Source organism: Schistocerca serialis, chromosome 7, assembly GCF_023864345.2.
Source record: "Schistocerca serialis cubense isolate TAMUIC-IGC-003099 chromosome 7, iqSchSeri2.2, whole genome shotgun sequence".
Lineage (NCBI taxonomy): Eukaryota > Metazoa > Arthropoda > Insecta > Orthoptera > Acrididae > Schistocerca > Schistocerca serialis.
The window spans coordinates 46,676,489-46,703,039 of NC_064644.1; the positions used below are offsets into that span (position 1 = coordinate 46,676,489).

The following is a 26,551-nucleotide window of genomic DNA, read 5'->3' on the forward strand; positions in this document are numbered from 1 at the left end:
TGTGTATCGGAATTGAATTTCACTCTCTCCCTTCTCTCATCACCATACATACCGAACTAAAACCTATAACCGTCACCTATGCCCAACAGATAAACTTAATGGAAGATTTTCATATACCGCATGGAAAAGGGCTAGCCTTCGTGCCAATCTGCTGGATTAAATTCCAAACCTCTCCACAGAGTCTCACGGAGTGAAGGCATGGGATATTGTTAGTGATGATCCGCCCGTTAGATGGAGACGGTAAGGTCTGCTCCCCCTTATGTGCTTTGGGAAAGATGTGCCGTTGTATCGGAATTGAATTTCACTCTCTCCCTTCTCTCATCACCATATATACCGAACTAAAACCTATAACAGTCACCTATGGCCAACAGATAAACTTAATGGAAGATTTTCATATACCGCGTGGAAAAGGGCTAGCCTTCGTGCCATTCTGCTGGATTAAATTCCAAACCTATCCACAGAGTCTCACGGAGTGAAGGCATGGGATATTGTTAATGATGATCCGCCCGTTAGATGGAGACGGTAAGGTCTGTTCCCCCTTATGTGCTTTGGGAAAGATGTGCCTATGTATCGGAATTGAATTTCACTCTCTCCCTTCTCTCATCACCATATATACCGAACTAAAACCTATAACAGTCACCTATGGCCAACAGATAAACTTAATGGAAGATTTTCATATACCGCGTGGAAAAGGGCTAGCCTTCATGCCAATCTGCTGGATTAAATTCCAAACCTATCCACAGAGTCTCACGGAGTGAAGGCATGGGATATTGTTAATGATGATCCGCCCGTTAGATGGAGACGGTAAGGTCTGTTCCCCCTTATGTGCTTTGGGAAAGATGTGCCTGTGTATCGGAATTGAATTTCACTCTCTCCCTTCTCTCATCACCAAATATACCGAACTAAAACCTATAACAGTCACCTATGGCCAACAGATAAACTTAATGGAAGATTTTCATATACCGCGTGGAAAAGGGCTAGCCTTCGTGCCAATCTGCTGGATTAAATTCCAAACCTATCCACAGAGTCTCACGGAGTGAAGGCATGGGATATTGTTAATGATGATCCGCTCGTTAGATGGAGACGGTAAGGTCTGTTCCCCCTTATGTGCTTTGGGAAAGATGTGCCTGTGTATCGGAATTGAATTTCACTCTCTCCCTTCTCTCATCACCATATATACCGAACTAAAACCTATAACAGTCACCTATGGCCAACAGATAAACTTAATGGAAGATTTTCATATACCGCATGGAAAAGGGCTAGCCTTCGTGCCAATCTGCTGGATTAAATTCCAAACCTATCCACAGAGTCTCACGGAGTGAAGGCATGGGATATTGTTAATGATGATCCGCCCGTTAGATGGAGACGGTAAGGTCTGTTCCCCCTTATGTGCTTTGGGAAAGATGTGCCTGTGTATCGGAATTGAATTTCACTCTCTCCCTTCTCTCATCACCATATATACCGAACTAAAACCTATAACAGTCACCTATGGCCAACAGATAAACTTAATGGAAGATTTTCATATACCGCGTGGAAAAGGGCTAGCGTTCGTGCCAATCTGCTGGATTAAATTCCAAACCTATCCACAGAGTCTCACGGAGTGAAGGCATGGGATATTGTTAATGATGATCCGCCCGTTAGATGGAGACGGTAAGGTCTGTTCCCCCTTATGTGCTTTGGGAAAGATGTGCCTGTGTATCGGAATTGAATTTCACTCTCTCCCTTCTCTCATCACCATACATACCGAACTAAAACCTATAACAGTCACCTATGCCCAACAGATAAACTTAATGGAAGATTTTCATATACCGCATGGAAAAGGGCTAGCCTTCGTGCCAATCTGCTGGATTAAATTCCAAACCTCTCCACAGAGTCTCACGGAGTGAAGGCATGGGATATTGTTAGTGATGATCCGCCCGTTAGATGGAGACGGTAAGGTCTGCTCCCCCTTATGTGCTTTCGGAAAGATGTGACTGTGTATCGGAATTGAATTTCACTCTCTCCCTTCTCTCATCACCATATATACCGAACTAAAACCTATAACAGTCACCTATGGCCAACAGATAAACTTAATGGAAGATTTTCATATACCGCGTGGAAAAGGGCTAGCCTTCGTGCCAATCTGCTGGATTAAATTCCAAACCTATCCACAGAGTCTCACGGAGTGAAGGCATGGGTTATTGTTAATGATGATCCGCCCGTTAGATGGAGACGGTAAGGTCTGCTCCCCCTTATGTGCTTTCGGAAAATATGTGCCTGTGTATCGGAATTGAATTTCACTCTCTCCCTTCTCTCATCACCTTATATACCGAACTAAAACCTATAACAGTCACCTATGCCCAACAGATAAACTTAATGGAAGATTTTCATATACCTCATGGAAAAGGGCTAGCCTTCGTGCCAATCTGCTGGATTAAGTTCCAAACCTCTCCACAGAGTCTCACGGAGTGAAGGCATGGGATATTGTTAATGATGATCGGCCCGTTAGATGGAGATGGTAAGGTCTGCTCCCCCTTATGTGCTTTGGGAAAGATGTGCCTGTGTATCGGAATTGAATATCACTCTACATCTACATCTACATCTATACTCCGCGAGCCACCTTACGGTGTGTGGCAGAGGGCACTTATTGTACCACTATCTGATCCCCCCCTCCCTGTTCCATTCACGAATTGTGCGTGGGAAGAACGACTGCTTGTAAGTCTCCGTATTTGCTCTAATTTCTCGGATCTTTTCGTTGTGATCATTACGCGAGATATATGTGGGCGGTAGTAATATGTTGCCTATCTCTTCCCGGAATGTGCTCTCTCGTAATTTCGATAATAAACCTCTCCGTATTGCGTAACGCCTTTCTTGAAGTGTCCGCCACTGGAGCTTGTTCAGCATCTCCGTAACGCTCTCGCGCTGACTAAATGTCCCCATGACGAATCGCGCTGGTTTTCGCTGGATCATGTCTATCTCTTCTATTAATCCAACCTGGTAAGGGTCCCATACTGATGAGCAATACTCAAGAATCGGACGAACAAGCGTTTTGTAAGCTACTTCTTTCGTCGATGAGTCACATTTTCTTAGAATTCTTCCTATGAATCTCAACCTGGCGCCTGCTTTTCCCACTATTTGTTTTATGTGATCATTCCACTTCAGATCGCTCCGGATAGTAACTCCTAAGTATTTTACGGTCGTTACCGCTTCCAATGATTTACCACCTATGGCATAATCGTACTGGAATGGATTTCTGTCCCTATGTATGCGCATTATATTACATTTATCTACGTTTAGGGAAAGCTGCCAGCTGTCGCACCATGCATTAATCCTCTGCAGGTCCTCCTGGAGTACGTACGAGTCTTCTGATGTTGCTACTTTCTTGTAGACAACCGTGTCATCTGCAAATAGCCTCACGGAGCTACCGATGTTGTCAACTAAGTCATTTATGTATATTGTAAACAATAAAGGTCCTATCACGCTTCCCTGCGGTACTCCCGAAATTACCTCTACATCTGCAGATTTTGAACCGTTAAGGATGACATGTTGTGTTCTTTCTTCTAGGAAATCCTGAATCCAATCACAAACCTGGTCCGATATTCTGTAAGCTCGTATTTTTTTCACTAAACGTAAGTGCGGAACCGTATCAAATGCCTTCCTGAAGTCCAGGAATACGGCATCAATCTGCTCGCCAGTGTCTACGGCACTGTGAATTTCTTGGGCAAATAGGGCGAGCTGAGTTTCACATGATCTCTGTTTGCGGAATCCATGTTGGTTATGATGAAGGAGATTTGTATTATCTAAGAACGTCATAATACGAGAACACAAAACATGTTCCATTATTCTACAACAGATTGACGTAAGCGAAATAGGCCTATAATTATTCGCATCTGATTTATGACCCTTCTTGAAAATGGGAACGACCTGCGCTTTCTTCCAGTCGCTAGGTACTTTACGTTCTTCCAGCGATCTACGATAAATTGCTGATAGAAAGGGGGCAAGTTCTTTAGCATAATCACTGTAGAATCTTAAGGGTATCTCGTCTGGTCCGGATGCTTTTCCGCTACTAAGTGATAGCAGTTGTTTTTCAATTCCGATATCGTTTATTTCAATATTTTCCATTTTGGCGTCCGTGCGACGGCTGAAGTCAGGGACCGTGTTACGATTTTCCGCAGTGAAACAGTTTCGGAACACTGAATTCAGTATTTCTGCCTTTCTTCGGTCGTCCTCTGTTTCGGTGCCATCGTGGTCAACGAGTGACTGAATAGGGGATTTAGATCCGCTTACCGATTTTACATATGACCAAAACTTCTTCTCTCATCACCATATATACCGAACTAAAACCTATAACAGTCACCTATGGCCAACAGATAAACTTAATGGAAGATTTTCATATACCGCATGGAAAAGGGCTAGCCTTCGTGCCAATCTGCTGGATTAAATTCCAAACCCCTCCACAGAGTCTCACGGAGTGAAGGCATGGGATATTGTTAATGATGATCCGCCCGTTAGATGGAGACGGTAAGGTCTGCTCCCCCTTATGTGCTTTCGGAAACATGTGACTGTGTATCGGAATTGAATTTCACTCTCTCCCTTCTCTCATCACCATATATACCGAACTAAAACCTATAACAGTCACCTATGCCCAACAGATAATGGAAGATTTTCATATACCGCATGGAAAAGGGCTAGCCTTCGTGCCAATCTGCTGGATTAAATTCCAAACCTCTCCACAGAGTCTCACGGAGTGAAGGCATGGGATATTGTTAATGATGATCCGCCCGTTAGATGGAGACGGTAAGTTCTGCTCCCCCTTATGTGCTTTGGGAAAGATGTGCCTGTGTATCGGAATTGAATTTCACTCTCTCCCTTCTCTCATCACCATATATACCGAACTAAAACCTATAACAGTCACCTATGGCCAACAGATAAACTTAATGGAAGATTTTCATATACCGCATGGAAAAGGGCTAGCCTTCGTGCCAATCTGCTGGATTAAATTCCAAACCCCTCCACAGAGTCTCACGGAGTGAAGGCATGGGATATTGTTAATGATGATCCGCCTGTTAGATGGAGACGGTAAGGTCTGCTCCCCCTTATGTGCTTTCGGAAAGATGTGACTGTGTATCGGAATTGAATTTCACTCTCTCCCTTCTCTCATCACCATATATACCGAACTAAAACCTATAACAGTCACCTATGCCCAACAGATAATGGAAGATTTTCATATACCGCATGGAAAAGGGCTAGCCTTCGTGCCAATCTGCTGGATTAAATTCCAAACCTCTCCACAGAGTCTCACGGAGTGAAGGCATGGGATATTGTTAATGATGATCCGCCCGTTAGATGGAGACGGTAAGTTCTGCTCCCCCTTATGTGCTTTGGGAAAGATGTGCCTGTGTATCCGAATTGAATTTCACTCTCTCCCTTCTCTCATCACCATATATACCGAACTAAAACCTATAACAGTCACCTATGGCCAACAGATAATGGAAGATTATCATATACCGCATGGAAAAGATCTAGCCTTCGTGCCAATCTGCTGGATTAATTTCCAAACCTCTCCACAGAGTCTCAAGGAGTGAAGGCATGGAATATTGTTAATGATGATCCGCCCGTTAGATGGAGACGGTAAGGTCTGCTCCCCCTTCTGTGCTTTCGGAAAGATGTGCCTGTGTATCGGAATTGAATTTCACTCTCTCCCTTCTCTCATCACCATATATACCGAACTAAAACCTATAACAGTCACCTATGCCCAACAGATAAACTTAATGGAAGATTTTCATATACCGCATGGAAAACGGCTAGCCTTCGTGCCAATCTGCTGGATTAAATTCCAAACCTCTCCACAGAGTCTCACGGAGTGAAGGCATGGAATATTGTTAATGATGATCTGCCCATTAGATGGAGACGGTAAGGTCTGCTCCCCCTTCTGTGCTTTCGGAAAGATGTGCCTGTGTATCGGAATTGAATTTCACTCTCTCCCTTCTCTCATCACCATATATACCTATAACAGTCACCTATGCCCAACAGATAAACTTAATGGAAGATTTTCATATACCGCATGGAAAAGGGCTATGGAGCGTGGGAGAAGGAAACACTATCCGATGAGGAGGCTGAACAGCTCCCTGGGCTCTACCTCATAAGAATTCCACACGAATTCCTCTTTCTTTACGCTTAACACGGTTCAGTACTTGCGTTGATGGGCAGCTTCCACTCTCTTGTCCTCCGAGTATTGATCCTCTATACGTCTTCCTACATTTCGCAGGATGATTGAGATTGGTGAACAAGGAGAATAGAAGGAGTTGCAGTTAAGAACGAATCGTCAGGCGGATTGACAGACACTCATGCCCACAAACACTTACTTGCCATTTACTGGTTGGCGCCAGGGTAATTTAGGGTACTACCTTTATTCGGCACCTTATACTGAGCAAACGTCCATTCACATACTAGCATCCATTCACAACATTCTGCGTACAAAAAGCAGAAGTGCGCAAACGTCCATCACACAGTAGCGTCTATTCAAATCATTCTGCGTATAAAAACCAGAAGTTTCCAAACTACAGTAAATTCAAAATATTACAAAACTAGACATGACGCAACGTAGAACGAGTGTGTGCACTTAGCACTGATTGTGGTGTTGTACATTACTGTCAGATAAAAAGGCTACCCGTTACGAACGTGTTAGCAATATCAAGTCTGGGCGACGACTGGTGTGTTGACTTAGCCCCGAACGTGCTGCAAACTTTTAGTTTTTGCACATTCGTGTACGACTGGAAATAATCGTTTCGATCTATGAAGTCAGTTGTTCGATACTGAAATAAGAATATTTACATCGCACTGTGGCTTAATTAATTAATAGTTACTGGTTCCTTAAGATCTCTGTCTTTGACATATAACTACTAAAGTTAAGAATTAATTATCAATAAGTACTGAATTTTTGGCACTGATATCGCCATTAATCAATGTTCGTTCTCTCTTTCAAGTGGCAACTCTTCCCACTGTCCGTTTACAGCTGGCTACTTGATACTGATCTGAGACACATGCTCTCGTCTCATAAGAGGCATTCTACCCGAGTTCTTGAACAAATGTTTATTTATTGGACGCAAAACGGTTCCCGTCAGATCACCGAAGTTAAGCTCTGTCGGGCCGAGCTAGCACTTGGGTGGGTTCCCTCCGGTCTGCCGAGCCCTGTTCACAAGCAGGGTGCACTAAACTCGTGTGAGGCAAACTGAGGAGCTATTCGATTGAGAAGTAGCGGCTCCTGTCTCGTAAACTGACAAAATGGCCGGGAGACCTGTGTGCTGACCATATGCCCCTCCATATCCGCAACCAGTGACACCTTTGGGCTGAGGACGACACGGCGGCCGGTCGGTGCCGTAGGGCCTCGATAGCCTGTTCGGGTGGAGTTTAGGTTTTTTAATTTAGTTTACTGCACGCAAGGCAGCTTCCTAAGAGCTGTGCTAAAATGTACTCAAAAAATAAATTAAAAATAATGTTCAAGGTAAGTCACTGAATGTTGTCTCGTGACGTATTGACCAACAGTCTTTTGCAAGAATGATTAGCCCAAGTTTTCTCGGATGAAATATGGTGTATGCATGCAAATAAGGAAAAATTAAATAACCAGTTGCCCATTTTCCGGAATATTCTGGAAGCTGGGGTAAGCGTTTTTAACTTGCACGGGCAGTTTTCGAGAAAGAGGGTCTGTGACACCCTGAACATTCCAGTGGTGATATGCAAGAAACAGAGAATGGCTGTGTGGAGGGAGTATTGTCTTTTGTGACTAGTAATGAACAGTGCAGCGTGTGGCCTTACGGTTGCCAGCGTTGGAAGCGATCTTGGCTCCGGCGCGCGCCCAGAGGTTGGCAGCATTGGAGGGGGCGCCCCCCGCGGGCCTGGCGTTGGCGGTCGGCGCCCTGACCGGCCCGTCGAACACGTCGTCGGCGGCGCGCACCTCGTCCTCGACCGTGGCGCGCGCCGTGTCGCTGCTGACGCTGCCGCGCGCGCCCGAGTCGTACTCCTGGCGGATCTTGCTGATCTTGAACTTGGCGTAGGCGACGCGCGCCGACGGCGTCAGCGTCGACAGCCGCGGGTTGTACTCCAGCAGCTTCTCGGGGTCGAGGCCCTCCTTCTGCTTCTCGATGATGTACCTGCGGGCCAGACCGTACTGCATCCACATCTGCACGATTACTCTGCAGTTTACAAGTAAGTGCTACCCTTCTACTCTCGTACAGTGTGCGTGGTAAAAACGGACACTCGAATCTTTCCGTGTGAGCTCTTATTTTTCTTATTTTATTGTGATGATCAAGTCTCCCTATGTAGGCGGGCGCCAACAAAAAATTTTTACATTCGTACGAGAAAGTTGGTGATTATTATTATTATTATTATCGTATGCATCAATCACAGTAATACACATTTAGCAGAACAAAGAAATATATATATATAAATGAACATCTGAAATTATATGCAGTACACAAGTTTTAAAACGGCTCACACTACACTCGGATGTTTCTAACACCAGAGCTCCATAGCTCTAGTGACATAAATTTTTCTGTTTTGTCTGTTCTACCTTCTATTATTAAGACATTGTAAATATTGTTTGATTGCATTAATAGCACATAAGTGTTCACTCTTTTCTTTGTAAAAACTTTGATGTAATGGTTTGATTCTATGCAATGTAGTGTATCTATCATTTAAATTCTTTGTATCAATTGGAAGGAGACAGAACTTACTGTATATAATTGTAATTTTGTTTAAATAATTTTTAGTAGAAATGTTAATATGTGCAAATGTTCTGTTTTGTTTAATATGTTTGGTTACTGTTATGTAAACTACTGTCCTTCACTTAGGGTTCTTAGTTATTGCTAGCCGGCCGTGGTGACCGAGCGGTTCTAGGCGCTACAGTCTCGAACCGAGCTACAGCTATGGTCGCAGGTTCAAATCCAGCCTCGGGCATGGATGTGTGTGATGTCCTTAGGTTAGTTAGGTTTAAGTAGTTCTAAGTTCTAGGGGACTGATGACCTCAGACGTTAAGTCCCATAGTGCTCAGAGCCATTTGAACTCAAGTTATTTCATACGTAAATAGTGGTGTGGTTCCCCTCCGGAATGGAACTTAGAAGCGTGCGCAAAATGTGTTTGGCGTAGGTAGAAAAGGTGGAACAAAGAGTCAGTCGGGGGTGAGCTACCAAACTATCAACTGCTCATGTAAATGTTGTTTATTGTGCAGGTTCTGAGAAAGACTTTTCCCGACGCTTTCCAATGCCTCGGATGGATGGATAAAGAGCTGAAACTATTACGGAATTGGTATCTATCATCGCCACCAAGAAATGACAGAGTCCAGCAATTCTATCTGCAAATCCACCTAATAACATGCAGTCGCCACCACATTGTGCAATCACTGTAATGGAACACTATAGTAATGTACAGTGAAGGATCAGCTCATTGGATGTTTTAGTGTGCAAAAATATAAGGTAACTTATACTTGAACTCTTATACCTACCTTGATTTTCTATTCCTAGACACACAACCATTTAGGGTCCTTCCCTTGCTAAAGTGATTACCGAGTGCCCTTATTGAAAGAACATTTAAGCTCAGTGTTTTAGCAGAACTGAGTAATATAGTGAATAATGCTTCCTGAAAATAAGTTTTATATTAAAACTGCTTATTAAAATTTTGTTACCAACTTCTAAAATGAAAGTTCTCAAACCTGGGACTTAAAAAGTTTTGCTTAGTAAGATCACAGTGCAGTCTGTTGAAAATCAACCAAAGGTGAGCTATTGTCTTATAACTACATCAAGTTGTGTTCTACTGCAATAAGAGTTGAGAACTAATACTGTTGAAGGTTACATGTTCCTACTTGTTAAGGGCTTGTTTCTTTAGTGTATTGAAAGTGTGTTTAGTATGCTCTGCTACAGTGGTCAAGATTAAGGGGCCCCTTCCACTGAAAGTAGTTCAAATGCACAAACTTACTTAACTATAGCAAGTTTCAAATACTTTTCCTATGAAGTGAACTTCTGTACAATATTGGACTCCCTTGTGTATTAAAAGTGCATATTAAAGGTGTAACAGGATCAACAGTTTGTCTATTGTGCTCATGCTACATAACGATTAATAGAAAGACAACTATCTATGAAAACAGTAACTTCTTTATTCAAAAGACGGTGAGAAGTAATCCATTAGTCAATTCCATTTAACTTTCATTCTAAATAGAAAAGTATTTAGCTGACAGAGACTTAACCTATGACCAGTTTATAATTTTGCAGTGAACTACATTTACAATTTTATGTCAGCTAATTTGAAAAGTAATACTGAACCTATCTCCAATTTATGATTCTACATTGAATATTAATAGTAATGTTATAAAGACCTTCCAGTTTGAATAAGCCCTGAAGGTAATAGTGTGTAGTATTATAAGGTTATATTTATGCAAATAGTTTGCTCTGATCTGGTAGCTCCAACCTTAACGTGAACATACTGTACTCAGGTGCCAGAGTTCATTGCATTGCATTACTCATACCTATTTTCATGAACCAGAATGTCAATCATTCTCATGCCTAATTAGGCTGACGACCGTTTTCTTTATTCTTTGAACAGTGTAAATAGGTAAAATATTGTTTGTTACTGTTTAAATATTTACGTAATCTGACTTTCACTTCCGATAAGCTACCTCCGTTAGGTACAACACGGTCAACATAACAAAATTCCTGCTGTGTTGCTTTATACCATATTTACTGTATAACAAAATAGTTCCATTTTATGATCTGCTTCCCACTTTAAGGTTATGGTATAACAGTAGCAGACGGTAGTGTTATATGTTGATGGACTCGATCCAGCGGAGTGCCTCGTGCGATGCTTGATGGAGCTTCTCAATACTACCAGGGAAGCGTCTGATTGGACATTCATTCACAATGTGGCTCATTGTTTGGGTGTCACCACAGCCACACACACTGTCAGTTGAAAAGCCCCACTTGTGCATGTCGTATTTGCACCTGCCCTCTTCAGTCCGATATCTGTTTAACTGCACCCACGCCTCCCTCGGTTGGTGGAAGCCTGGAGCTGGAACTGTTGGACTGTGTACAAGTTCGTGGTTTCGGGTTCTTGTAGCTTGCCACTCACGTTTCCACTCTGTGTCCTGGTCGAATCCTGTGGATAGCATTTGGACTCCTATTTCATATGCTGTTCTTCTAGATTTGAGGCGTTTCCTGGGCAGTGATAGCAAATCGTCATGAAGAGGGATCGAGTTGTTTTCAGAAACTTGCTGACAGAGGTTACAAAGAGCAGCCTTTCGACGGAGATCTAGTGGTCAGATGTTTGAAAGCACTGGTAGCCAGCAAGTAGGTGTACACCGGACTGTACCACTAATTACTCTCATAACTGAGTTCAGTTGGACTTCTACTTTCACTACGTGCGTGCTTCGGAGCCAAACTGGTGCACAGTATTCTGCTGCAGAGTATACCAGTGCAAGGGATGCTCCTCAGAGAATTGATGTGGTTGCTCCCCATGTGCTGCCTGCCAGCTTCCTCACAAGGTTCACTCGTGTTTGTATCTTCTTGGCCTAGTTGGAAAGGTGATTTTTGTATGTTAAAGTTCTGTTCAGAGTGACTCCCAGGTATTTTTGGCTGTGCCAAGTGGGCCGATCTGTGGACTGATCTTTGCTGATGAAAGGTGATTAGAGAGGTGGAACAGGCTTACCTCGGTTTCAGAAACATTTGGTCTCAGTCGCCATGTCTCAAAATAGTCATGAAGTTTAGTAAGGCTGTTCGTTAGGTGTTCTTCACATTCAGAAAGGTCTTCACTCTGATATGAAAGTGCCAGGTCATCTGCATATTCAAATTTTCGGTGACTGAAATTTCACGAGAAGATCCTGCAGCAACGAGAAACGCCGTTGTTTCAATGACGTCCACTCCAAATCCTGTATAATATCCGTGGCACTCTCTGCCCTATTTCACGATAATACAGAACGAGCTGCCCTTCTTTGAATTTTTTCGATGTCCTGGCCTTTAGATTTGTGTGATTTATCGTGTAAGCGAAATCTAGCGTTTTTCTTCTAGTACTAATGTGTGGATGACTTCTCACTCTTCCTTGTTTCGAGTAAATTTCCACTTTTCACACCATACAGATATCTTGTTTAAATCACTTAGCCATTACACCGCTGCCAGTTGCTGCTATAAATGCTAATAGCTCGCGCTGCGAAGAGTAGGAGAATGCGAACAGGTGTCATTATGACGCAGGCCTATTGGAACACGCTCAGATTTTCGTAGAAAATTTTAGACGAAAGTCTGAGGACGTGAGAGGACAAGTTTCCAGTTCAGACGTACGACGGCAGGGCGAAACGGTCTCGGCCCAACATTAAAAACTATGCTATTTAGGTAAAAACGACAATAATTTAGTTGTGGGTTTCTAAGAAAACAGGTCACTCTGCGAATAATGAGCGTCCTTTTCCGAGAATGAACCGTATGTAGTGTCCTCGACGGATCAGGAGCTGCTTAATCAACCAGTTTACCGCAGTAAAACTGAATACAATACAGGAAAATGAAACAATACAGTCTCCAGCTACTTCGATAGTGTCACATCGCAATGCTTTAATGACAGAGGCGTTTCTAGGCGCTTCAGTCTGGAACCGTGCGACCGCTACGGTCGCAGGTTCGAATCCTGCCTTGGGCATGGATGTGTGTGATGTCCTTAGGTTAGTTAGGTTTAAGTAGTTCTGAGTTCTAGGGGACTGATGACCTCAGATGTTAAGCCCCACAGTGCTCAGAGCCATTTTGAACAGAGGCTGGGGCAGTCGGACAGAATAGTCACATTTCAATGTCAACAATGTTTGAAAACGGAATGTACATGATTTCTCCCGCCTACTCAACGCCGTTTCTGTGTTAGTGTCTAGCAGTGCTCCCGAAGCTGTAAACACTTGTCAAATGACTTATAGCCGGTCTACATAGTTACTTGTACACTTTCACTGTAAAACTACAGGATGGAAAAATGCAGCATCGAGACAATATCATCTCATAACTGAAACAAATTGAAATAATAGATTAATTTTGTTGCTGTTACTTACGAAAGGAATTTTCGTTTACATTTTTCAGTATTCTCACAGGATTCAGTAATGTATTCGAACCTAATGTGATTCAATTAAAACTCATTCAGTTGTAATGGACGCTAGATTCCACACTTTGTGTGTAAAAACGCAAAACACTGAAAGATGTGCACAATATCTTGATAGTCGTCAACCTGTAGCACCTCAGCTCAAAGTGGTAGTTAAAATACGTAAATTGAGCTACTTCACACAAATCAAAGAACTTATATATTAAACTGTGTGCTGATGTAAGCTGTCGCTAGCGCACCGGTCGGCAAAGAGGTTGCAAGAAGATCGATAGTGGGCGCTGAATCAAGTGGTCGTTGAGGAGAGAGGCCAAAGACAGACTCGCAAGCAGTGCGCTGCCAACGCTCCCTCGACCGCCAATATTCGGATCGCCGCCGCAGACTGGAGAGCCCAGTCAGTCACAGACAGTCACCACAGTCAGCTGCAGTCGCAGTCAGTTCAGTCACTCGGTCAGTTACTATTCTAGTTGGCATCTGTCAGTTCATGTCACTGGCTATGACTGTAGTGTTTATAGTGGGACTTGTAGTTCACGACCAGTGAGGCTGACGTGGACTATTACGGAAGAGCTCGTAGCACAGCAACTTTGTTAAAGATAGGTAGCTTCTTGTTCTTATGAGTAAAGAATTATGTTAACAAATGTGTGTAGTTGTGTTGTAGGTACAGGATACTGGCCACCAAACAACATCCTCTCTCTGGCTTCCCCTGGTACAGGAATCTATTGTGTCAACGGCCACACAAAAGAATGTAAAGCCAATATCAATAGGATACCTACACTATTTGATCAAAAGTACCTGGACACCTCATGTAACACGGATTGGCCACTCATCGCGAGATGCGGACCTGTCGGTGTGAAAGACGGTGCAGAGTATTTTGTTGTCAGCAGAGCAGCAGAAACAGCAGGATCGGTCAGCCTGGAGAGGTCAGTGACTTCGACCATGGACTAGTCACCTGATGTCACCCGAGTAACAAATCCATCAGGGACGTTTATACCCTTTAAAGCTGCCCGAGTCGAATGGTGCTGGTGTGACTGTGAAATAGAAATGCAGAGGAACAACCACAGCTGAAGCAAAACCAGACAGATCTCCTGTGCTGATAGACAGGGACTGTCGAGCCTTGCGTAGAATGGCTGTAAAAAGTCGCATGAAATCAGCGTAAGAAATCACTCGTGGGTTCCACAGTTCAGCCAGCAGTCCAGCTACCACAGCGACTGTGTGTAGGGGCTTCAGGAAGAATGGGGTGCAACGGTGGAGCAGCAGCTCACACACACAGGTCTGTGGTCAGCGCTGAGGGGCGCTTGAGGTGGTGCAAAAAGCGGTGCCACAGGACAGCTGATCACTGGAAACGAATTATTTTGAGTGACGTATCGTTCCGAACACAGTGGCAGTCCAATGGAAGGGTTTGGGTTTGGCAAATGCCTTGAAAACATTACCTGCCAACACATGTAGTGTCAGCACTGAAGTACGGAAACAAACACATTTTACGACTTTGTGCACTGCGTACGGTAGAGGAACAGTTCGCAGAGGATGGCTGTTTGTATCGACGTGACATCGCACTCTGTCATGAAGCAGCATCTGTGAGGCAAGGGTTTGTGGACAATAAAGTTCCTGACTCGGGCTGGTCTACCCATAGTCCCGACATGAATCCAATAGACCATCTTTGGGATAAGTTGTAACGTCGACTTCGGTCCAGACCCCAGCGTCCCGCATTACCAGTGTCTCTGGTGTCGGCTCTTGAGGAAGAACAGGCTGCCATTCCGCCATAGACGTTCAGTAACTTCATTGAAAGTTGGTAACGCCACGTCGCGCTCTGTATGAAAATCTCTGGCTGTGCTGTGTGCAGTCTGTGGCTGATTGGCATTGTTGGATTATTCGCTATTGTAGTGTTGGGCAGTTGGATGTGAACAGCGCGTAGCCTTGCGCAGTTGGAGGTGAGCCGCCAGCAGTGGTGGATGTGGGAAGAGAGTTGGCAGAGTTTTGAGAGCTGACGATCTGGACGTGTGTCCATCAGAAAAACGAAATTTGTAAGACTGGATGTCATGAACTGATATATGTATATATTATGACCTTTGAACACTATTAAGGTAAATACATTGTTTGTTCTCTATCAAAATCGTTCATTTGCTAACTGTGTCTATCAGTAGTTAGTGCCTTCAGTAGTTAGAATACTTTATTTAGCCGGTAGTATTGGCGCTCGCTGTATTGCAGTAGTTCGAGCAACGAAGATTTTTGTGAGGTAAGTGATTCATGGAAGGTATAGGTTATTGTTAGTCACAGCCATTGTTTTGTAGGGATTATTGAAAGTCAGATTGCGTTGCGCTAAAAATATTGTATGCCAGTTTAGTGATGATCAGAATAAGTAAAGAGAGAAATGTCTGAGTACGTTCAGTTTTGCTCAGCTGTTTGAAAATGAAATACCGTAAGGGGTTTACCAGCACAGTAATTCATAAATTTTTCTAAGGGGAGGTTTCAAAGTATCTGCAGCAGAGATCAAGCAGTCATGAAGGAAAAAGGGAGAATGTACACTCCCGATATTGTTAACCACTAATAGATGCCCGGATAATTTTGATCAGATGGTGTACATTACAAAAAGCAACAAACGGAAAAGATACAACAGAAAATTGATAACCTGGGTAGACTACTAAAGCTAAGACACTACAACGCCATAATTAAGCCTCGTGCACCATATGCCGTCTTTAAAATGAACGTCACTAATTGAAAATATATAAAATCGAGACAGAAAAATTTAACAAAGTTCTTCGTGTTTCTCTGCTCAGAGGAAGTGAAGTACAAGTAGTTATCAGACTCTTTCACGAGTAGGCGCATCCAGTTTCACTACAGCTTAATTAAAATGATCAATTATATGCTGGCCAAAAGTGCTTTGAACAGTTTCCTCTCAACGAAAGTAAAGAACAACTAACTGACAGCGCTTCAATAATATGTTAAGGAAATAGTTATCTTAGAGTACTCAATAAGGCTCACATATAAATTCGAAACTATGGTATAAATGACAGTCATCGATTTAAAGTAAAATCTAACAGCAAATTTAACAAAAATGCGACTGAAGATCGTAGAATTAACTTTCTCTAGAAAGTGAAATCATTATGACAAAAGAACTAAGAGAGCATATAAAATATTTAAATGTGCTGCTGAGTGAAACATGTTGTTGTCCTCTTCAGTCCAGAGACTGGTTCGATGCACCTCTCTGTACTACTCTACATTGTGAAAGCCTCTTTATCTCCGAGTAACTACTGCAACATACACCCTTCTGAATCTGCTTAGTGTATTCATCTCTTGGTCTCCCTGTAGTATTTTTACCGTCCACGCTTCCTCCAATACTAAATTGGTGATTCCTTGATGCCTCGGAACATGTCCTACCAACCAATTCCTTCATGTAGTCAAATTGTACCACTAACTCCTCTTCTCCCCAGTTCTACTCAGTACCTCCTCATTAGTTATGTGAGAGTCTTTAACATTCTTCTGTACCACCACATTTCGAAAGCTTTTATTCTCTTCTTGTCTAAACTATTTATCGTCCATGTTTCACTTCCACACATAGCTACACTCCCTAGAAATACTTTCAGAAAAGATTTCCTGGCGCTTAAATCTATACTCGATATTAACAAATTTCTCTTCTTCAAAAACGCTTTCCTTGCCACAGCAGGTCTACTTTTTACATCCTCCCTACTTCGACCATCATCAGTTATTTTGCTTCTCAAATAGCAAACCTCATTTACTACTTTAAGTGTCTCATTTTCTACTCTAATTCCCTCAGCATCACCTGATTTAATTCGACTACATTCCATTATCCTCGTTTTGCTTTTGTTGATGTTCATCTTATGTCATCCTTTCAAGGTACTGTCCATTCTATTCAGCGTCTCTTCCAGGTCGTTTGCTATCTCTGACATAATTACAATGTCGTGAAATATAACAGCATAGAAATAAGTAAATAAATAAAAAAACGTTAAATAGGTTTATTTTTCCTACCTTAGACTCATTTTCACGTGTTTAATATGTTGCGATTCTAATGGCCTTCAATATTGTGGAATAGTTTTCTTCAATGGCACTCCTGATACTGTTGCAATGAAAAGTCACTGTCCACTTCCGAATCTTCTTCTTTTTTTGTGCTTTTACCTCGCATAGGCGCGGATCGGTGTAGTTATTAAGGGGGACGGCATGGATAATTTAAGGGGCGGCCGAATGCCCTTCCTGTTGCCACCCCGTTACCCCCAGGGACGGAATACGTGTACCCCTATTGTCGGCGTATAACGTTATTCATGTGAAATTGAGCGGAAGTTTTCTAAACATTAACGAATTGTGTAACTGAGGCAGGACTGGGGTGTCATCCTAGTATTCACCTAGTGGGATGGGGGAAACCACCTAACAACTACGCCCAGGCTGACCGGCACATCGATCCTTGTCGTTAATCCGCCTGGTAGATGCGATCCGGGGTCGGCTCAACGGCGACCCCGGCGCTTTAACACGTGCGGATTCGCTGTCCACTTCCGAATCAAAGAGCACTACAGATGCAACCGGGACCACAGCAGGTGCTTACAGCCACCTGAGCTCTGCGCACACTGCGTGAGCGATAGAGATAGAGAATACCCCAAAATTATGGGCTCTGGGAACAAACCAACTTTCCTCAGCGCAACAAGAGGTGCCCTGGTGAAAATTCGAACACGGATGTTGCAATGATTAACGAGAGAAGCAGCACCGTGGAACATCTCACCACTCAGTTCAACACTGCTTTAGCGGACGGTATGTGCGCGACGACCACTGGAACACTTTCACAAGACGTCCCACGCTTGAGGACGATATGGAGGCGACATTAAGACTGTGATCATAACTCACTGACCTCATACATTGTATTCCTATCGTGAATCGCACACGGTGCTCGGTACTTACCGAAGTGTCGATAAGTGACGTGTGGCGGAGGGCTCTTTTGTCGGAGTGAGCGGAACGTACCTGCGTAAACTCTGGCGGCTGCTGCGGCGTGTCTGCGCTTCCGTCGTGGAACCGATGGGGTCTCGCGCCACCGTGTTCTTGCGCACCATGGCGTTCCAGTCCTTCTTCTTGGAGCTGGTTCGCTTCCCGATGGCCTTGGCGATCTTGCTGAACACGTCCTTTGGTCCTCCAGGGCCCTTGCGGATGGCGTCGCTCACGATGCCCTCCACAAAGCCGATCTGGAAGTCCTTGAGCAGCCGGCGCTCCATGACGCGACCCTTCTTGCCCACTGTGGAACAGACAGTCCAGTGTAGTCTACATATATGTATATAAATGAATATGTGTATGTATGTATGTTTCAGAATACCTGCGGAACACCTCCAGCAGTTTCACCCATTCTTGATACATGTGTGTCATAGTACCAGAAGACAAGTACTGTGAGGGTAAGACGTCCCAAGATCTTCCCATTTTTTGAGGTGGGGGTGAGAAAGCAGTGATACCTGAACATCACTGTGCAACGCCTGGGCCAGTATCTTCCACATAGTACGAATATGACTTACTACATGGAAGAAATACCAGGGTGTGGAGGGGGGGGGGTAGGTATAAAGCTGATGGGAAAGATGTGACTTGTTAAAATAATCGAAAACGATGAATAGATGTCTAATCCGTAGTATTCGAGGCTGCTAAGGTGAATGGTAACCGTCCTGTTGCTGACTGGACAATAGGGGTGGGACTGGTTGTTCGAACAGGTGACATGAACAGTGTAAGTATTAAATGTGTTGAGCTGTTTTAAGCAAACTTGGTACATATGTCATTCACTCTCCGGAAAACAGCAGGAGTAAGAAATACGTAGCACTCCTATGATTGGTAGTGGGATGGGACACGGAAAATAATCTAAAATGACTAGTATTTTTATCATAACCAAAAGACCTTCGAAGGGACTGGCTAATTCGTGACTGTCCGGATGATGTTGCACCTTAATTGGTGGGAGTAGCGATGGGAATGGTGTGATTTAGAAATAACTGACCGGAAATTTGCCAAGTGGGTAGCAAGTAAGACATAAGAGACAACTTGCAAAATTAGTTTACTAAATTCGTATTGATCAGGAAATCACTGGTTTCCGAGCTCGCAGTGAAGTTAATACTGTGGTTTCCATGATAACGAATGCAGACTGGACAAACTTTGCAGCGTTCTTTTTTCCAGGCGTGGAAAAAGATGTTCCGTTGCAGGACCGTCCAATTGGATTCCCCGTGTCGGTGAGGTATGATTGAGTACAAGCGCAGAAAGTATTCAGTGAAGCTGTATCTCTGAAATTACGTAAAATCACAGAAAATATTCAATGAATTTGCATCTTGTTGTGTACATGAATTAGAAGTTTTTCAGTCTTTTTGACCATTTCCTTTGCTTAAAATTTGAGCTGTTAAACAGACACACTTATTTTGAACGTGGAAGTTACAGTGGCTTCTTGTCAGTTGAAAAATGTAGCACACGATAAACGTTGTTTAACTTTTCAAGTAATCTAAGTAAAATGGCACCCAGTGTGCTACTGCTTACAAATTCTGCATCGATATTCATACTCCACAGATGATGCTTCTTCCATATATTAATGTTGTTTTTCACCTCGTTTATTGATGCTGCGCGGGCAGAAAAGTGCCTGTTTAGTGTATCTTTTAATGTACCTTACGGACACCTAGCGAGCGCTGGGCAGGAAGCGGTTTGAGTGGGAAGGCCTGCCCAGAGACGCGCGGCTCGCGTGGTACAGCGACCCGCTGTCACAGTCGTTGGCAGCAATATGGGAAGTCAAACATCTCGCGCCGCCCGGCACCCGCCTCCGCAGCTCACATTTGTTTCCGATTTCCTGCCTGAGAGCTCACTGCTGCTGCGACGTGCGACGACGCGGCGCACCCCCGCAGCCGCTCGCTGCTGCTGCTGCTGCTCCTGCCTGCAGCTCAACGCCGCTCTTTCAAATGCGGCAGTACTGCAACCGGCAGACATCTTACGCTGCAGTGTTTCTCAGTACTGTGGTATCGTTTGCTCGCACCATTACTAGCTCCTGAAAAGTTTTCAGAAATGATTTAAAGTTTTGCGGACAAGTACTTTAAGTACTTATGTACTTTAAGTAACAGAATGGTGATGTGTCTAATAATGAAAGAATCTGAGATTTGAAACTTCCTGGCAGATTAAAACTGTGTGCTGGACCGAGACTCGAACTCGGGACCTTTGCCTTTCGCGGGCAAGTGATCTACCATCTGAGCTACCGAAGCACGACTCACGGCCCGTCCTCACAGCTTTAATTCCGCCAGTACCTTGTCTCCTACCTGAGTGGTCAGTGCGACACCCATTCCCTTCAACTGATGTTGCCGTTTCTGACATAATTACACTATAATCGGAAAACCTAAAATTTTTATCTTATATGAAAGGTATCCAGCACAAATTTCACAAACTTTTTTTTGAAAACATGTTTGTACTTTTGGTCGCTTAATTTTTTTGTTTACCAGTTTGGTCTACTGATATTCCTACCTGATTGAGGCATATCAGATGTGGATCTGTTCGCGGCCGAGAGTCAGTGTAATCTCCGGCTCCACCATAAGCAGCGTGAATGTTATATACGAGGGTTTCCCAGAAAATAATGCACCGCAATTTTTTTTCCTCAGCCGAAAACAATGCTCCGAATGCAAAACGTTACGCATGTGTTACTTGAAGGCCCCTGAGTGAGCGCGCCAAGTTTCCGTCACTTCCGACAAATAGCGTAGCTGCAGGACAGTTTAAAAGTTTCGTCTGTAGGTGATGTACGTTACAAGTAAAGTGCCGTCATTGAATTTCTCACTGCAGAGAAAGAAACTGCGGCGAATATTCACAAACGCTTGTGCAAAGTCTATGGAGCACCTTCTGTCGACAGAAGTACAGTTAGTCGCTGGGCACGGAGGGTGAGGTCATCAGAAGGCGGTTCGGCGGAGCTCCACGATTTGCAGCGGTCGGGAAGACCAGCCACGGCTGTCACACCTGACATGTTGTAGCCCTCTCGGACTTCCTCTTGTTTGGGCCATTAAAGGATGCCATTCGTGGAAGACACTTTGAGGACTATGAGGAGGAGGTGATTCACACAGTGAAGCACTGGCTCCACCACCAGGACAAGGATTGGTACCGACAGGGCATACACGCCCTTGTTTCGCGCTGGAGGAAGGCCACAGAACGGGATGGGGATTACGTGGAAAAATAGGGTGCGTGGATAAAACACCATGTGTGTAATTCTCATTATGTTCAATAAAGAATTCTTGAAGAAAAAAATGCGGTGCAATACTTTCTGGGCAACCCTCGTACAATGAGCAGTGACTCTAGAATCTGACTTTCCTAGTAGAGCTCGGAGTCAGTCGAACGCTGGAGTGCCGCGCGGACTAGCCGAGCGGCTTAACGCGCTGCAGTCATGGACTGTCCGGCTGATCCCGGCGGAGGTTCGAGTCCTCCCTCGGGCATGGGTGTGTGTGTTTGTCCTTAGGATGATTTAGGTCAAGTAGTGTGTAAGCTTAGGGACTGATGACCTTAGCAGTTACGTCCCATAAGATTTCACACACATTTGAACGCTGGAGTCAAACAGGATCCTTGTTGTTTACTCGGTTCGCGTGCATTTCCTGTTGTTATTTCCTCACACTGTAGTGCTCCTTTAGTCCGTGTTTATCGTTGATCGCGCTTTTGGACTTCCTGCTCAAACGGTTATATTGACACTGCTCGTGGTTCTCCGCGTTCATTTCGAGCGTTTTCATGGACGCATTTCGCTGCGCGAGGTATAAGATTTCTAAAGGATACATCATATTCCGTGGAGTCACATTTTTGTGGCATCTACAGACTACCTGATGTGTTGTGCACTAGCGGCGTCGTAAGACAGTATGAGGCTGAACGCTGACGTAGGCAAACGACTGGCTCAAGCCAGTTTCAGATAGGGCTGATCATTAACTTTCGAGTCATATACGATCTGCACACTTGCCTCCACAGAGACAGAGTATCGAGATCAGACTTCTTGCAATATACGTCGTGGAAAAATGGAACTCATTCGGCATGCAGCTCGTCGTACATTGGACGAGTATCTTTGGAGATGCCAGATAAAGCGGGGAAACAGGGTCACTGGTCTGGATGATCCACTTCAATGGCCTTCTAACACTAGCCAACATGGCCTGACTATGTGGTTACTTCTAACAGGTGAAACAACTGCAAACTACAGCCGCTATTTTTTCCGAGGATATGCAGATCTACTGTGTGGCTTAATAATCATAGATAGCATCCTCTTGGGTAAAGTATTCAGAGGTCACCCTATTACAGGTCATAGAGTGGAATGTTAGGCTCCTTATTCAACTAGATAAGAGAGAACTGAAAAAGAAAAATAATTGGATAGGAGTTAGTGATAGTGTGAATTAGTGAAGTGCAGTTGTAGGAAGAACAGGACTTCTGGTCAGATAAGTACAGGCTTATCAACACAAATTTAAATAGAAGTAATGCGGGCGCATGATTAATAACGATAAGAAATAGGAATACGGGTAAGACACTATGAACAGCATAGTGGACACATTATCTTAGACAAGATAGATACAGTGCGGACACCAACGACGATAGAAGTTTATATGCCTACTAGCTGTACAGATGAAGAAGAGGTTGGAATAATGTACGAGGAGAGTAGGAATGCAGTATGGTTTCTGGGTCAGATACGCACACAGGCCGTTTTTCGACTGTGGCAGCCGGAGGACTGTGGCAAGGAGAGCTCGATGGAAGACGTCATCATTCCCCATTCCTGCATCCTAAGCTGTGCCAATTTCTCGGAAATGCCACAATCTGAGTGCTTCCAAGCCTGCACACACATATTTGATCTCCCAATCACAGCCTAGTATTTTTACCATAATACAAAATGAAACGGCCAATCAGTATGTATCCCAGAGTCGTCTGTTGTTTCTGCACCCCAGTTGGAGCCCAAATACGACCACAGTTCGATCATTGTGTCCAATTTGGTGCAAGGCACAACGGACCCTCAAATTAAATGTTACAATGTTACATTCACATCTAAACTGTGAACATTATTTATCAAAATACATAAAGATGTTGACACTTCTGGGGTAACATACAGGTAAGCATTCTGAAACCACTAACAACAAAATAAGTAATAAAATCAGAAATACTTTGGCACATTGAACAAGAACTAGCTACACAAATTGGCAAACTAAAACACACCACACTTTGACACAGCACAAGATGCTGTTCGCTTGAATACAGGAGACAAAGTGTACAGATGAACATGTTTTGCATTCATAGGCTACCGCAAGATAGGACAAAGGAAAAAGAAGAATGTAGCACATCTGGGGACTGGTTTTATCATAAACAGTAAAATACTGGATTCAGTTTTGACTTAAGCTCATCCAGTAGCATAGATGTTTCTTCTAACCTTCTGGTGGACCTACAGGATCCCCACTGTAGTAAACATTCATGTGCGCATCCATGAGGATAACAAACGTAACGCTGAAAATACTGACAACTTTGGGGAAGAACTAGAGGACATAATTACACACATCAAAAAACGTTTTGCATCACCCCAGTTCCCAGAACTCCTGAAGACAGACATTGACTGTGGATATTGTATCACAGATACAGTCCCTTTGACTGTTCAGAAATGTCACTGAACATGTCCAATGATGTAAACAACCATGCATGAGCAGTGCCTATTAGACGGAAAGGGTCCTACAGCCGATCAGTTCCAGTCATTCCACCAGGAAGGAGGTACACGGCTCGTGTTGTCTGTAATTCAACCATGCCTAGACGGTCAGTACTGCTGTTCGATCGCGTCCGCATTGTTACTTTGTGCCAGGAAGGGCTCTCAACAAGGGAAGCATCCAGGGCTCTCGGACTAACGTTGTTCGGACAAGGACGAGATACAGAGAGACAGGAAGTGTCGATGACACGCATCGCTCAGCCCGCCCAAGGGCTGCTACTGCAACGGATGACCGCTACTTACGGATTATGGCTCGGAGGAACCATGTAGAATAATGCTTTTCGTGCAACCATAGGACGTCGTGTTACGACTCAAACTGTGCGGATAGACTGCATGATGCGCAACTTCACTCCCGACGTCCATGAATCGGTCCATCTTTGCAACCACGACACCATGCAGCGTGGTACAGATGGGCCCATCAACATGCCGAATGCACCGCTGAGGTTTGGCATCGCGTTCTCTTCGCCGATGAGTGTCGCATATGCCTTCAACCAGACAATCGTGAGAGACGTGTTTGGAGGCAATCCGCTCAGTCTGAATGCCATAGACACACTGTCCAGCGAGTGGAGCAAGGAGGAGGTTCCCTGCTGTTTTTGGGTGACATTATGTGGGGCCGACGTACGCCGCTGGTGGTCATGGAAGGCGCCGTATCGGCTGTACGATACCTGAATGCCATCCTCCAACGGATAGTGCAGTGATATCGGCAGATCATTCGTCATCATGGACGACAATTCGCGCCCCCATCGTGCACATCTTGTAAATGACTTCTTTCAGGATAACGACATCGCTCGACTAGAGTGACCAGCATGTTCTCCAGACATGAAACCTATCGAACATGTCTGGGATATATTGAAAGGGCTGTTTATGGACGAAGTGACCCACCAACCACTCTAAGGTATCTACACCGAATCGCCGTTGAGGAGTGGGATAATCTGGACTTTGATGAACTTGTGGATAGTATGCCACGATGAATACAGGCATGCATCAATTGCAAGAGGACGTGCTACTGGGTATTAGAGGTACCGGTGTGTACAGCAATCTGGTCCACCATCTCTGAAGGTCTTACTGAATGTGGTACAGCATGCAATCCGTGGTTTCCATGAGCAATAAAAAGGGTGGAAATGATGTTTATGTTGATCTCTATTCCAGTTTTCTGTACAGGTTCCGAAACTCTCGGAACCGAGGTGATGAAAAACTTTTTTTGATGTGTGTAGTAAGATTGCAAATCATTGTAATTGATCATTCCAATTCCCAGTTAGGAAAAGAGCGCAAGTTTAGAGACATTGTGGGAGAATACTCAGTGAACATACGGACGAACTGGGATGAAGGATGTCTAATGGGACTCTGTAAGGCTTTCAACTTGATTATGAACTCAACGGCCTTCAAGCGATTACCAGCTGAAACAGAAGACCTGGACATCGCTCAACCTCCTCTTGGGAGAATAACAGATAGATCATGTAGCAGTCTCATGGAATCACATGTCAGAGTATTACATGGAGCAAATTTAGATTCAGACCACTATATCTTCAAAATTAAATTGAGATTTCCACCCAGGAACACTAAGAAAACCGTCATTCAAACTTGGTAAGTGTTATTTACAGAAACTTTCAACTTGTAAACAGCTCATAGAGAAATTGGAAGCAGTGGATTATAGCAATTGGGATGAACTGAGGGACAAAGGAACAAACTAGTGAAAGTTGCAACAGAGAAAGCTTCATGGGTAAAACAGAAGAAACGTGCCTGTGCCTGGTGGACAACAACCTGTGATTAAGTGGCGGTGCGAAGACAGACAGAATGGCTGAAATGAAACTTGCAAGAGACTCATGAGAACAGGGATAAATTCATAGAGCTGCCGAAATTATCTGACAGAACCGTTAGCAGAGTAAAGCAGCAGCGCACTAAGGGCCAGTTAACACAGCTGGATGAAGCCTTCAAGAATCAGAATATCAGAAATTTCTGCAGAAACTTTAAATGAAAACCCAGCCTATATAGTCTACCAAGTCTTTACTTTAAAAGACCAGACAGGAATATAGCTCTAGCACGAAACAGGTGCTCAGTCTGAAGTCAGTACAGCAAAAAGCGAAAATAGCTGGTAAGAAGTATGTCCTCGTCTTTGTTGATTTTAGGGAGTTGCAGGACTCGAATGATAGACAGTGTCTCATGAAGATCCTGCTGAAACTAGAAGTGAACCAGAAGACCCAGTATCATATCCAGCAGACTTTAAACAATACCATATTACGAAGTAAAATTAAGAGGAACACTTGCAACAGAATTTTGAAATCAGGATAGGAGTATTAATTGAGCACTGGAAGAGGTAATGATAAAACGGCGAAAGGAGTTAGCTAGGCAGTGACTTCCAAATGGTATTTCTCGGGCAGAAACGCAATGGGCTCAATGCTGATCGCCTGCCATTTGCTGACAGAGTGGCACTTCCGTCTAATTCATTGCAGTAAGTCAGTGTTCTCAAACAGTAAGCAGCAAAGTTTAGAGCTAAATATGTCGCTTAACAAAAAGAACCGTACACCACAACAGCAGTGATTGTCCTTCGCAGTGATTGTCCTTGCACACTGCGCCTGGAGCAGGGAGAAACAAAGAAAACCAGCACTTTGCAATGCTTAGAAGGTTGGGTAGAACACAATCTTTCCGAATGAATACCATTATTAACTCGAATTAACAAGCTGGAACTGACATACTAATTGGCAAAGAGCACCTATAACAAAAAAATCTCTCTCCCACAACACAAAAGTGAAGCACTACCAGAAATTCATTCGCCCTAATGTCCTG

The 26,551-nt window shown here is 43.9% G+C and overlaps 1 protein-coding gene across 2 annotated transcripts in view; it reads right to left on the reverse strand.

Annotated features, from left to right (window-relative positions):
- LOC126412477 (transient receptor potential protein) overlaps window positions 1–26,551 on the reverse strand; it is a 451,880-nt gene that overhangs the window by 43,840 nt on the left and 381,489 nt on the right. For both annotated transcript variants that reach the window (XM_050082094.1, XM_050082095.1), the window contains exons 18-19: window positions 18,040–18,307; window positions 7,795–8,129 (exon numbers count right to left, since the gene is read on the reverse strand). In XM_050082094.1, coding sequence (XP_049938051.1) covers window positions 7,795–8,129; window positions 18,040–18,307 — 603 coding nt within the window. The remainder of the gene's footprint in view (window positions 1–7,794; window positions 8,130–18,039; window positions 18,308–26,551) is intronic.